Source organism: Gossypium hirsutum, chromosome D06 (assembly GCF_007990345.1).
Source record: "Gossypium hirsutum isolate 1008001.06 chromosome D06, Gossypium_hirsutum_v2.1, whole genome shotgun sequence".
Lineage (NCBI taxonomy): Eukaryota > Viridiplantae > Streptophyta > Magnoliopsida > Malvales > Malvaceae > Gossypium > Gossypium hirsutum.
This window is the reverse complement of record NC_053442.1, coordinates 22,998,798-23,012,960: the sequence shown is the minus strand read 5'-3', so window position 1 is coordinate 23,012,960 and position 14,163 is coordinate 22,998,798. Positions and strand designations below refer to the sequence as shown.

At 33.7% G+C, this 14,163-nt stretch overlaps 1 protein-coding gene and 1 long non-coding RNA gene across 2 annotated transcripts; one reads left to right on the top strand and one right to left on the bottom strand.

The window, feature by feature from the left end:
• Positions 1-7,241: 7,241 nt before the first annotated feature.
• LOC121218317 (uncharacterized) lies at positions 7,242-7,959 on the bottom strand. Its single transcript, XR_005914548.1, has 2 exons — positions 7,880-7,959; positions 7,242-7,537 (listed from the first exon to the last, which is right to left on the bottom strand). It is a non-coding gene; the product is annotated as an uncharacterized lncRNA (long non-coding RNA).
• A 1,121-nt stretch (positions 7,960-9,080) lies between these two features.
• On the top strand, positions 9,081-9,728 carry LOC107901601 (uncharacterized). Its single transcript, XM_016827666.2, has 2 exons — positions 9,081-9,307; positions 9,432-9,728. The coding sequence occupies exons 1-2, from the start codon at positions 9,178-9,180 to the stop codon at positions 9,674-9,676; spliced, it is 375 nt and encodes a 124-aa protein (XP_016683155.1). The 5' UTR covers positions 9,081-9,177; the 3' UTR covers positions 9,677-9,728.
• The last annotated feature ends 4,435 nt before the right edge of the window (positions 9,729-14,163 follow it).

Here is a 14,163-nt window from a genome sequence, read left to right as displayed (position 1 = left end):
GGATGTTCCCAAACCAAAGAAGTTTAAGGGGGAAAGGTCTGCAAGGGACGTAGATAACTTCTTGTGGGAGATGAAACAGTACTTCCATGCGATAGGCATTGAGGATGATGCCATTAAGTAAACGTTCAATTTATTTTACTGATGTTGCTTTTATGGTGGCATCGTAGGTCCACAGATGAGAAACGTGGTGGGACTACAACTGGGATTTGGGAAGAATCAGTTTTACCAACAGTATGACGAGAAGAAGGCTTGTATTAAGTTGCATCGGCTTATACAATAAGGCATTTTCAAGAGCATGTTCGGGAGTTCAATGAGTTGGCTTATACAATAAGGCATTTTCAAGAGCATGTTCGGGAGTTCAATGAGTTGATGTTTCAAATCTCTGACTTGAGTGAGAAAGAAGCATTCTACTAGTTTGAAGATGGGTTGAAGCCATGGGCAAAGCATGAGTTATGCCGACAAGGTATCACTGAGCTTACTGTAGTCATGGCCGAGGTAGAATCTTTTTTCGAGCTTGGTTTGAAGAAAAATTAGTTCGAGTCTTCCAAGACCAAAGAGACAGGCAATGGATGGGGGAGACCATAAGGGAGAATGGGACAAAAATGGCAACGATGGTAACTATAAAAATGGTGGTAATGAGAGACCACATAATGGGAAGTGGAAACACAACAACAAACCGAAGGGGCTAGTGAAATGTTTCCTTTGTAAGGTTCGCATATAGTGAGGGATTATCTGAAGAACTCTATGTTTTCTAACATTGAAGAGGATGATGAGCCAGGTAGAGCATCAATAAGGCTTGGTTGTGTTCTGTCGAAGCCAAGATGGTTAGAGAAAGTGAAAAGAAGCAAGTGTAGTGCTTCTTATATATTGGTTCACATAGGATGTGGGACTGTCCGAAGCAATCCAATATACCTACAACCAGTAAATGAGAGAAAGCGAAGCCTGATAAGAGTAAGGCTTCAAAGCTTGGGCCAATGATACTAAATTCTATGAAAGCAAAGAGGGGCTACAAGTAGAAATGGTTTATGTATATGAACATCAACATCGCAAGTCAAAGAAATATTACTCTTATTTACTTGGGGCATAAGAACTAATCATATTGGAGAAAGCCATGGGAAAAATTGGCCTCTCAATTAGCAAATCAAATAAGAAGATCAATATTGTAAATTCTGAAAAGGTCCCAACTATGGAAGTAACACAATGAGTGGAGCTATAGATCGATCAATGGAAAGGAAATGAAGAATTTGATGTAATTCACTTAGATGAATACAACTATGATTTTAGCTTGAATTTCCTTGACAAGATTTATGCTCTGTTGGTTCTGAGGATTGTATATGTATCTTGGATACTCGATAACAAGTGCCGGTGAGTTGTGACATGAGGGGAGGAACCAAGGAACTGTAGACAATCCAACTAGTTGAGGATATTCATTGTGGGAAAGACATTGACTCTATAGATAGAAGTGTTACAAAGACCTCTTGGAAAGGTTAGAGGTGCAGCAAACTTATATGAAGCCTGTTGAGTCATCAATAGGGCTACCACCTACGAGAGAGGTGGGTTGTGCTTTAGACTTTGGGAGAAAAGTTGTGATGCAAACTAGGCAGTTAGAGTGAGTAAATGCAATGAGCAAGGTACATCTCAAACAATTATCTAATGTTTTACATTATGACTTACCATTGGCTTGGCAAATACACAGAGGCCTTTTCAAAGTTCTAAAGTGGGTAAGTTGTGGGGCTTACAAACCAAAGCCAGTGGCAACAATCAAGGTTAACCCGACATTCAATGTGGGCATGTTTAAGCCTATTTGTGTGGAACAAGGGGATTTTGGTCGAGTCAAGTCACAATGTGGGCAAGTAACAGTCGTAAACTCTTGCGGATGAGGTGTGCCAAAGAGGGGAGAAACTATTCAAGTTAGGAGATAATGGTAACCGAGGTAAGTGTTCTGAGGGACGGGACTACCCAACATAAAGGCTAGTCAGGAATCGGTCGAGGCATTAAGAAATTTTTAAGGTGAATCATTCTAGTGTCATTTCAAGAATGCAACGAGGGCGTTGTAAGAATGGATGGGGTAGAATTTCACAAGCCGCAAATTAAAGCCTATGAAAGTTACGCAAAGAACGTCTTATGGAGGTCAATCAATTAAATAAGGCTCATTCGACCCATTTGAATCAACTCGATTTGTGGAACATGTGGAGAAACCCATCTACTTGAAGCCTTGGTGGCTAAGTGAAGCACTTTAGGAAATTTAAGGCTACCATGGTAAATAGGGAAACTTATCTTAAAAAAGGTGATATATGATAATATTTTATTTTGTAATCTTAAAGGATTGAAATCAATCTCTTAAAAATCTCAATTGTAGATAGATTTTAATCTTGATCGTCGATGTTTACTATTTGTTTAGGGGGAGCTCAACTATAAATAGAGGCCTTCACCCTCATTTGTAATCATTCCAAGATACTCACTTGTAATCCTTAAAAGTAATAGAGATACTTTGAAAGCATTTACTCAAACACTTGGCGTGTTTTTGCTTTCTAGTGCTATTTTTTGTTCTTTCGTTGCTCTTTTGTTTTGAGTTGTTTCCCTATGGATTGCGAGACGAAAGTTCTAACCCTGTAATAGTAAAAGATCCTTAATTCATGCATATATATATATTAGTTTCATATTACTCTTGGTCTTGTATTTGGGATGGATGTATTTAAAATTTATTTTGTGATCTGGCTTGATAGGTTGAGTCATGGGTGATTACGGTTGCTTTTCATGAGCATGCATGCTTATAGTTCTCCTTTAATTTGAGCTTTAATTTGGTTGAGCATGAAACTCAATTTTATTGACATTATAAATATTGAAATATACTAGCCATTGATTTAAGGATGTTTTGATGAATTATGATAAAAATCAAGCTTGTTTTATAAGAAGAGAGGACTAGGAATGTTTAAGGCCATTTTTTAGTGTAATTCATGTTTAATGAATGTGAAGGTGTTTCGATAGTTGTTTTTGGTGATTTAAACTTGGGTTTTGAGCTTTCAAAGTTGAAGTTTTGATATTGGATTGTTTTATGTCGAAACAAGGGCATTTCAAGTTAAATTTTGGCTCTAGAGGTTGTGGTTCCGATATCTAGCCCTAGAGGTATGGACACAAGCCAAGTAGAAAGAAAAACTCTATAGTACTCGGACAGCTTTGAACATCCAAAAGTCAATTTTAAATGGTTTTAAAGTTTAATTTCTTAAATAAATAAACTATTTTAGCCTCAAAAGTGCTCTAGTAGCACTTCTCATTCGTACCTATGTCGGGACAGGTGAGAGGTGTTACATAAACTATATACAATCATAATAACTCACATTTGCAATTCACTATAATGTGGTAATAATCATGAATGTTATTTTTATGTGCGCTTAATGTTTGTTCTATTAAAATTTATGTTTTGTCGCATTAGGTCATGTAACACTCCTAACTCGTATCCATCGTCGGATCAAGGTTACGAAGCATTATCGGAATAAACAGATTAGATAAAGACATTTCATATTAATTAACATTCATGTCAAATTTTTTTCATAAAGTCCCTTATGTGAGCCCTCGAGGCCCAAAATATGCATTAGAAACAAGTCAGGACTAAATTGGGTACTCAAAGAATTTTTCGCAAAATTTCAAAACTTTTCCTAGGTCTAGGGGACACATGCTCGTGTGGTCAGGTCGTGTGGTTCACACGGCCATCTGACACGCCCATCTCCCAGGCCGTTTGGGCAATCAAAGTAGGGCACACGACCATGTCCCAGCCCGTGTAACTCTTTGACTTGGGTCACACGGCCAAGTCACACACTCGTGTGTTAGGCCGTGTGTAGGTGCAGGGGTTACTGGCCAACCCACATGCCCGTGTGCCAGGCCATGTGAAAAATCCTGAGCATTCTATTTTGAATTTTTAAGATGCAGGGGACATACGACCACAACACACGCCCATGTGCTAGGCCGTGTGTCACACACGCCCGTGTCTCTTCCCGTGTGGACAAAATAAGGCCATTTCTAAGCCTTATTTCTCACCCAAACATGTCTTCCACCTACATTATCACTTAAACACATTCACAAACCATATCAAAGCACTTTAAACAGATCAAAACCATGTCTTAAACTTGACATATTACACATACAACCAATGTGCTCTTAGGCACCTTAATAGACAATTTATTAATATGTCATTCCAAAACTTATACTTACCTAGATACCAAATGCACATATATGCTTAATCAATTTCATACTTCAAACATGATAATATCATATATATATATCAAAACATGACCATTACAAGCCATTCCAATGGCTAATTACAACTAAAACATTTATATGCCAACATTGACCAAGTTAACCTATATATGCTATTATAACCAAAGTTACTTTACTAAATATACCGAGATGAGCTGATAGATAGTGTGATGATATCTCTGCCAAGCTTCCAACCCAACGAACCTCTGAATTACTATAGAACAGAAGGAAATAAAACAAAGTAAGCATATTATGCTTAGTAAGTTCGTATAGCGGGAAATTAACTTACCAATTATTTACATTTAAAGTAAGCATGTAAAATTCATCCAAAGAAATTTGGCAATTTGCCTAAACACATATAACTTCAAGAAACATGTTAGTCTTGTATTTTATGTGAACATCAAGAAACAAGGATGAGCTCATCATGTAACAATTTTCATATAGATAAGCTTTCCACATCATATATCCATATAACATGTACATTTCCATAATAATTCATCTCAAGTTCAAATTATTCCATGTCGGAACTTTACCCATTGAATTTATTAGAAATATCGATGGATACACAGGTAGTACACTTGAAGTGTACAAACTGTAATTCGTCAATTCATATTCGGGAGTGCTCCTTAGAGCACAAAATCGGGAAGCCCTCTCTCGAGCCATATAACGGGAAGCTCATGTGAGCCATGTAATGGGAAGCTTATCCAGGCTGTATAACGGGAAGCTCATAAGAGCTATAATCGGGAAGCTCATGCGAGCCAATAATGAGTAGCTTTGAAAAGCCATTAACAGGAAGCTCCAGATAGCCATATATCGGGAAGTTCAAGTGAGCCATAATCGAGAAGCTCCAGAGAGCCATTAACGAGAAGCTCACAAAGAGCCTTTAATCGGGAAGCTCACGAAGAACCATATATAGGGACGCTCATAAGAGCTGTGGTGTGTCTACAACACATGTAGAATCACAACCAATCGGGATGCTACAAAGAGCTATTAACAGAAAGCTCGCAAGAACCATATAACGGGAAGCTCGAGAGGTCCATATATCGGGATACTCTTTGAGCTATGGTGTGTCCGCAACATATGCAGGACCACAACCAATTCGGGAATCTTGTATCCATCGAATTTCATTTATTCAATCGAGACTTAACGTTTGTCGGGCATTGTCGGATATGCGATTAATTTCATATACATAGAAATAATACAATCACATGCATATAATTCAGTTAACACATATGAGTTCTCAATTTAGTTACACGAACTTACCTCGACAATGTTCGTGTACGCAAAATCTACTAATCCGTCACTTTTTCTTTTCCATGATCTAACTTTGTATTTGAGTTATCCGGATCTATACGAATGAATTTAACATCAATTTAATACAATTCATATCCAATTCAATTCAATTCACATCTTAGGAAAAATTACCATTTTGCCCCTATACTTTTTAATTAATGATGAATTCGTCCCTAGGCTCGAAAAATGAAATTCATGCAATTTAATCATTATTTCAAGCCTAGTCAATTTTTACTTATAACATTTTTACATATAACATGTAATTCATAAAATTTAGAATTTTTCCATGAATTTTACATCTTTACAATTTAATCCCTACATCACAATTTCATCAAAATTCATTTTACAAAAGTTGTTTATCTATGAACAACCTTTCATTTTCTACCATAAATTCTATAATTCATGTATATTCATCCTTGGCTAAACCCTATTACTTTGATAACTTTGCAAATTAATCCCCGAGATAGCTAAATTAAGCTATTACAATCTTGAAAACATAAAAATCATTAAAAACGAGACAAGAATGCTTACCCAATTAAGCCAAATAAGCTTGCTTGAGGTCTTTTCTCTTAGCTAGGGTTTCCATAAAAAAAATTTGAGAAAGATGATGAAAAATATGATATTTTCATTATTTAATTACTTATCATCTTTTATTATTTTTACTTTCCAATTTAGTCATTTTCTTTAATTAATTTTCCATGGATGAATCATCATACTTATCTACTAACTTCTCTTAATGGCCTATTTTTCATATAAGGACCTTCAATTTTGAATTCCATAACTATTTGATACTTATAGCTACTAGAACCCAACTTTTGCATTTTATGCAATTTGGTCCTTTCTTTCTAATTAGACATGTAATCGGTAAAAAATTCCTAACGAAATTTTCATACGATATTTCTATCATAATGCAGACCATGAAATAAAATTAAAATAATTTTCTTTTCGGACTCGGATTTGTGATCCCTAAACCACTGATTTTCATACGATATTTCTATCATAATGCAGACCATGAAATAAAATTAAAATAATTTTTTTTTCGGACTCGGATTTGTGATCCCTAAACCACTGTTTCGATTTTACTGAAAACGGGCTGTTACAAGTTGAGTGGGAGAATGTAAGATTTTTAGCCCAATTTTGTGAATCCAGTTAAGTTTGGGGTCCAATTTAAAGGGAATAAAAGTTTTGCTTTAATAGAAATTAAATCTTATACATTCATTCAGTTACTTTATGGATGTACCAAATTAAAAGTTTATCATTATAAATCCATCTCATTACCTATTAGGGTTACACACAAAAAAAATACTCATAAAAATTATAGCCTTTATCACTTAAGGTTTGTGTAATTAAAAAAAATATAAGAGAATGAAATTAATTTATCAGGTATTCTTCTTTGTCACGACTAATAGCTATCTCTAATTCCTTGCCAAATATTAACTAATAAAAATCATATTATTATAAATATTCTAAAAATCATTATTTGTGCAATATTAAAGTTTTGGTTTCCATAATGTTAAAGAGCAAAAGATTGACAACATGAGAACAAGAAACGGGAAAGGTTTAGACAAATGGGGAAATTTTGGGTTAAATTTTTGCTTTGAATGATTTTGGGTAAAGCCAAAACTTCGGATTTTTGCTTTGAATAATTTTGGGTAAAATCAGAACTTTGGAAAAAAAAAATCAAAAGAATATATGAAATAATTATTATGCGATTTCATTTGTATGGCTTTCATTGGTTACATACCAGCCAATGATTTTGAGAAGCACTAGTTACAAGTTACAACTGGTGAAGAGCCATTTTCTTAAGACGAGTTTACACGATTTCATGAAATCATGAAGAGCCATACAAACCAATTGGTTGGGCATAATGGATTGGAACCCTTGGGTCTCTGATGATTCACTGGGACTGGTCGGAGGAACGACGACGATGGTGAGTGCTAGCGATAGTGTTCGTGCACCTACAGTTTCGGCTGGAAAAGCTGAACTTTTACTAGGAAAGAAGAAAGAGAAACAAATAAAGAAAAAAACAAGGGAAATCTTTTAATATTAAGAGAAAAATAAAAATTACATTCGGGCATTTGAGTCAAAGACTTAGATTAGTTGTCCTCGAATATGAATTTGATAGGCTTAAACCATCAAATCAGATTTCTTTTAATGGAAACAATTTTGATGGAATGAAAATAAATGAGATAAAATAATCAAAATTAATATAAGGATCACTATAATTCAGGGATAAAATGATATTAAGCTTAAATATATTTATATGTTTACATATATAAAAAATATTTAAAAGAATATCGATAACCTTAAAATGTGATACTATAGTAATTACCTGAATCCCAGTCACCTTAGGATTTAGGAAGGGGTGAACCAACAATTCCCACGAGAGTTTTTCTCATTTTTTAGGTTCTTGGGAATGCAAAATAAGGTTTCATTTATATATCCTTTTTTACTTTCCAGGCTGGCAAAGGCATTCCTCGAAATTGGTAAGGTATATTCTTTAACCTTGTCGGACATGGCTAATCAACCGCCCCCGTCTCTATATGCTTCGGTTAAAATATACACTTTAAATAAAGTGGAGGAAAAAGTATTAACTAAAGTTTGACATTTAAATTTTATTTATTTAAAATTTTTAAAATTCTATACACACTATTAATATCTCAAATTAAAATTCAACATTAATATATTTGTTATATCTCTATCAATTTAAATTTGGTTAGATTTTCTACAGAATTTTATATGTATTTATGAGATCAAATATGAAATTCTGCTTACTCACTTTAAATTGAGTATCCGTTTCCCTCCCTTTTCTACTAAGATTGAAAATCATGTATTTTACATATCTATACGATTGAGTCTTTGAATTTTCGAAATAGTGTAAAAAGAAGTGCTTCGAATCATTGCTATTTGACTTGGACCTGTTCTAAAAGAGTGGAGGCATTTCGAATTGTTTGTTGACACGGACAAAGACAGGAAAAACCTCAGAAATTATTTCAATATTGAACCTTGGACACATCATAGTTCCAATGTCGATTAGTAAAGAGATTTCTCTCCACTCAAAATTTTAATACATTAAGCATTCATTTTGAATCTCTTTACCTATCCGACTATTAATTTTAAAATAAATGAATCAGTTTCTTTCAACACTACCCCTCTCCTTCTCCACCTCTATTAATACGGAATAATATTTATACAGTCATATTATTTTCAAAAACAATTTATCATTCATAATATAAACATAATAATAAGTAAATTTTGAAGGAAAATAATAATTATATCAACCATTGAATTAGAATTTTTAAATAAAAGTAACATGATTTAATTATTATAAAGTATTCAAAATAAAGATACCAGTTATATAAAAAATTTCCCCGACAATGGCTTTTCATTTGTCCTTAGTTGCCTTGGGATTCCTTTTGAGCAGCACCCTATCACATGCATGAGCATTTAAAAGTAGCTTTATCCCATGATTTAATCAAACATTATAAGCATATCTTTTGAAAATAAAATAACGTGTGCATTATTCCTTAATGATTTATTATAAATACCGGGCATCAAAGCTAATTAAAGAAACAATTCAAAGGGCTAAAAAAAGTAGCCCAAGGGGAAAAAATTGCTAGTGGAAAGAAAATGAAGAGAAGGGTTTTTCAATGGATCATTTTCATAATTTTATGTTTCTTAAGTGAAAGAGCTTTCATCTCACCATCAGAGGCTGCTGTCAATGATCTCAAGCCCTTGATGAAGGAAAAACAACTCAAAGGTAAGTTTTTTTTTTTCTTTTGCTTTGAGAAAGGAATTTTAAATTTTGTAAATGGAAAAAGTAGATCACGAAATTTAATATTTGGTCATCAATTAAGAAACCCATTTAATTTTTTTTCATGCAGATGTTTTGGAGTGGCATGAAAAAACAATCAAGGGTTGGCATGAAGCACTTCATTTGAAGATGGTTCAAAGAGAAAAGAAAGTAATTATTGAGCAAAAGAAGAAAGGAGGGAAAGCAGGAGGAAGCTATGGCGGTGGAAGTCTTCTTCGACCTCGTGCCAAAAAGAGTGCAGCAAATTTTCTCCATCCAACAACATTCCTTAGATTTCTATTACTTGGGTTAATCCCCGCCATGTTCTTCTTTTGATAACTTGGATATAAGCCCTTGATTATATATACATATATGTGTACCCCTCAAATATAAAGTGTTGGTCATTTTTTGATTTTTTTAAATTATCATTTGGAATTTTATTCAATTAATCAACAATAAAGCGCAAGCAACAAACAGGCAAAACAATAAAATTGGGCTAACCCAATCAGCCCAATAATCCAGCAAAGAAAGGAGCTTGCTCTTGAAGCATCCAAGCAACTAGCCTAAGCAATTAATGCAGCACAACTAAGATCCAACAACTGGATAGTAACCCCTCAATAATTTATCTTTTTTTTTTCCAATAACTAGAAACCATCCGACTTCCATTTCATCTCTATTCTCCAGATGCTTCTTGTCCCCCAACTTGCCAAACTATGCAAAAACTCAGACCAACAACACCATCCCCCTATGATCTCTTTCCACTTATTCTCTAACATACTCAAGAAACCCATTTCTCATCAAGCATCGATTCCCTTTTTTCAGACCTTTTGTACCTTTCTTTCTGTATTTTTTTTTTTACAATAGAAAGGGCATCTCCTTCAACTTCGACCGCCGTAAACCCCAAATCCAGGCCCAGTTGAATACTTTGAACGCATGCAATAGCCTCCGCCGCGAACACCGATGGTACATTTTCATTTAACTCAACCGTGAAACTCAATACCCGCCCCATAGAATCTCTGATTGCAATCCCTGAGCAAGATTTGTTTTCATGTTTTCTGTATGCTGCATCAAAGTTTATTTTCACAAATGGGTTCTCCGATAGCTGCCACTTTTCCAATTCCATTCTTTGAACATGTATGGAATTATTCAACCCATCTAGTTTATAAACATAATTCCTAATAAAATCTGTTATGGCTAAAGCTATTTTCCTTTGCCCCTCATGCACCAATTTGTTTCATTCAGCCCATATTTCCCATAAAGCATAGACAAAAAGACAACATTGAATGGTGGAATTGTTCTAAAAAAACCAGGTAACCCAGTACATAAACTCCATGTATAATACTGAATCTCGCCAATTCCAATTCAACTGATGCCACATTTCTTTTGTCACAGGACAATCATGCAGAGCATGTTCTCTGGATTCAACCTTTCCTGCGATATGGGGCATATTATTGTATTTCTTGATCTTTTGTATTGTAGATTAAATAGAGTAGGAAATTATTATTTTTTAGAAACACTAAGGCCACGTTTGGTTTGCTCTATTAGATTAGAGGTGTAATGGAATAGAGGCGTAATAGTAATCTTGTGTTTGGTTGAATGAAATAGAGGTGTAATAGAATAATGGAAAAAACTAAAATAACTAGAATACCTTAGCATAAATTTATTTTGGTAAATATTATTGTTATTGTTATTTAAATTTTAATAAGATTATTATTATCAATAATAAATAATTTAATCATATTTAAATATAATAATGATTAAATATATTAAATATATTATAATTAAAATATATAATTTAATAAAATTCTTAATAATTAATATTCTTATATGAATTTACTCAAATCATAATATATGATACTATAAAAGATAATTTGAAATGATTAATATTAAATATATTTTAATTAAAATATATGATTTAATAAAATTTAAAATAGTTATAACTAATAAATTATCTTATATGAATTTGTATAATTTAAAATAATTATTATTATATATAATTTAATAATAATATATAATTTCATAAAATTATTGATAATAATTTTTCTTATATGAATTTATACAATTTAAAATAATTAATATTAAATATAATTTAATAATGATATATAATTTCATAAAATTCTTAATAATAAAATGTTCTTATATGAATTTACTAAAATCAAAATATAACTTGAGAATTATATTCTGCATAAACATAATTAACTTATATTAAGAAAAGGTTAGATGAAAATGAAATTCTACATCATAATCCATATGTTATATAGTTTTACAACATCAAAAAGTTTGAACATCGATTTTTAATGGTGAGAAAGAAATCTTCTGACCCATTCTAATCGCGCAACAGAAGGTAAACTAAAGAAAACGATCATTTGAGTTGGATGATCTGGAATTTTACTCAGAGCTTCATACCGCTGATCGTCGGATAAACCTTCAATTTCCCATAAGGTTGAATATAAATTAGAAGCTTTCTCTTCCATCTTTTGATATTCTTCTGACTTTTGCTGAACTACCACCTCGGAGGCAATACTCCTACTGATTTGATCGCCAACGGCCTTGATGTTTTCGGCCAACAAAGTGACAGCCTCATCAAATGAAGAATACACATTATCACGAGCATCAAATTTCTTCTTTCTCTTGTTTGAAGATGAGGAACCCCCTTGGTCTCTATCTCCTCGCGGTTCTGTACCAGAAACATCCATGTCGTTTAAAGAGACGTCAGCTTCGCAGTCATAGAATGTGTTTATCTCTTCATTCATATCTGTAGTAGGTACATCCTCAGCATGTATTTCTTTAAGAACATCAGCAGTTGTTTGAGCGTCTTTCCCAATCGCTCGATCTCTTGCGATATGGCAGTAAGCTGGTTGTAGTAAGGGAAAGAACGATGTCTGAACTGAGCGGCTTCTTTGTGACTCTAAAAAAAATGAGGAAATCATATTAGTTATAAGTTTTGTAAAAAAAACAAATAAATACTTGAAATACATTTTACCTTTACATAGGATTCCCAAACTGCATCTTCAGCAACAACGAGCTGCCTATGCTCGTCCCAACCAAAACCGCTATTGTTTTGGCCATTAAGCATGTCATAGACGACTGACCATTCCCTTTTTAGGCACCTAATCCGAGATTCAACATTGCATTTGGTAAAACCTTTTGTAGCATCTTTTCCAACTCGTTCAAATAACCGGCTTTGAACCCGGTATCAGCATTAAATGTTCCTACATTGTGCAAGTCCACCATGCAAGAAACCAATGCTGCATCTTCTTTTGGAACCCATTTTCTTTTGCTTCCTCGAGAAGCTTGAGAAGAAGCATGTGATTGTGGAACACCTAACATAATTATCTTAAAAAAAAACAAATTAACATTATTTACTATTTTTAATATCATGAATCAAAAGGTGAACAGTTTATAATATTATATCGTTAGTTCAATATCATGAATCAAAAGCTCAATACTAAATTTAAAATTATAACACATGCTGAATGAAAAGATAATTAAATTATAATTCAACAAAGTTTAGTACAATACAAAATTTTAATCAAACACCACCAAAGTTTCATAAACTAGATACATAAAATGACATCAACTAATCAATTTAAACTCAATTTGTCCCTAAACCTAACTAATTTCTAGATGCTTGCCATTCATCGAACATTTGGTTGGCTAGTTCCATCCTCCAAGTAGCCCAAGCATCCGATGGATGAATATTTGTGATATTCGATTCATCATCATCCACCACATTAGTAGGTAATCCTTCTCCCACCTTTGCTTCAATGGGATCAATACTCATATGGGTTCGAATAAAATTATGGAGCAAACAACATGCAATAATAATTCTATTGTGCACCCTTACAGGATAAAACGATGGACTCCTAAGTATTCCCCATCTAAGTTCTAATAAGCCAAAGCATCTTTCAATAATATTACGTGCTGAGACATGTTTCATATTAAAAAACTCTTGCGGAGAACTTGGCTGATAACCCTGACGCCACTCGTTCAGATGATATCGCTGTCCTCTAAATGGTGCAAGAAATCCCTCACAATTTGTGTATCCAGCATCAACTAGATAATAACAACCTATACAATAAATTTTTTTAAAAATGATCAATTCAGCACACAAAGTTTGATCTTAATGAATAATTCAAATTCCTCTAACTATACACTTTACCATGAGGAACTTTTAGTTCATGTATTCTACTAATGGCATCTCGAAGCACCCGTCCATCGGCAACTGAACCTTCCCAACCAGGAAGAACATAAACAAATTGCATCTCAGGTGTACAAACACCTAGCATATTTGTTGCTATGTCACCTTTTCGCGTTCGATATCTAGGTTTATCAATTGTTGGCACCCTAATCTTGATGTGGGTTCCATCAAGAGCACCTAAGCAATTCTATATCACATGATATAAAACCTTGAGTTAGAATACTAATTTAAATCTAAGTCAACTAAATGTTGTACAAGTTATATATAAAACTCAGTCTAATACCTTAAACCATTTCCACCTTGTGTCAGAAGAATCGGCTGTAATTGGCTCCGGCTTTTTAAATAAGACATCTTGTAAGCGTATGACAGCATTTAAAACACTATGAAATGCTCTGCTAACAGTTTCCCCAGACCTTCTAAAGTGATGCTTGATAACTCGATTTTTCAGGTGATGAGAGATGATATGTAAAAACATTGCTACTTGCTCATCAACAAGCATGAACCTTGACGACTTCAATCCCCTTATCGATTCTAACATCTCACATAGTTTAAAAAAGGCAGTTCTATTCATCCTAACTTGTTCAATACAAGTTTCGTCACTAGCATATACAAGCCTTTTCAC

Coding starts and splice junctions, on each gene's coding strand:
- LOC107901601 (XM_016827666.2), top strand. CDS start 9,178: ATGAAGAGAAGGGTTTTTCAATGGATCATTTTCATAATTTTATGTTTC. Junction 9,308..9,431: donor GAAGGAAAAACAACTCAAAG/GTAAGTTTTTTT, acceptor TTTTTCATGCAG/ATGTTTTGGAGTGGCATGAA.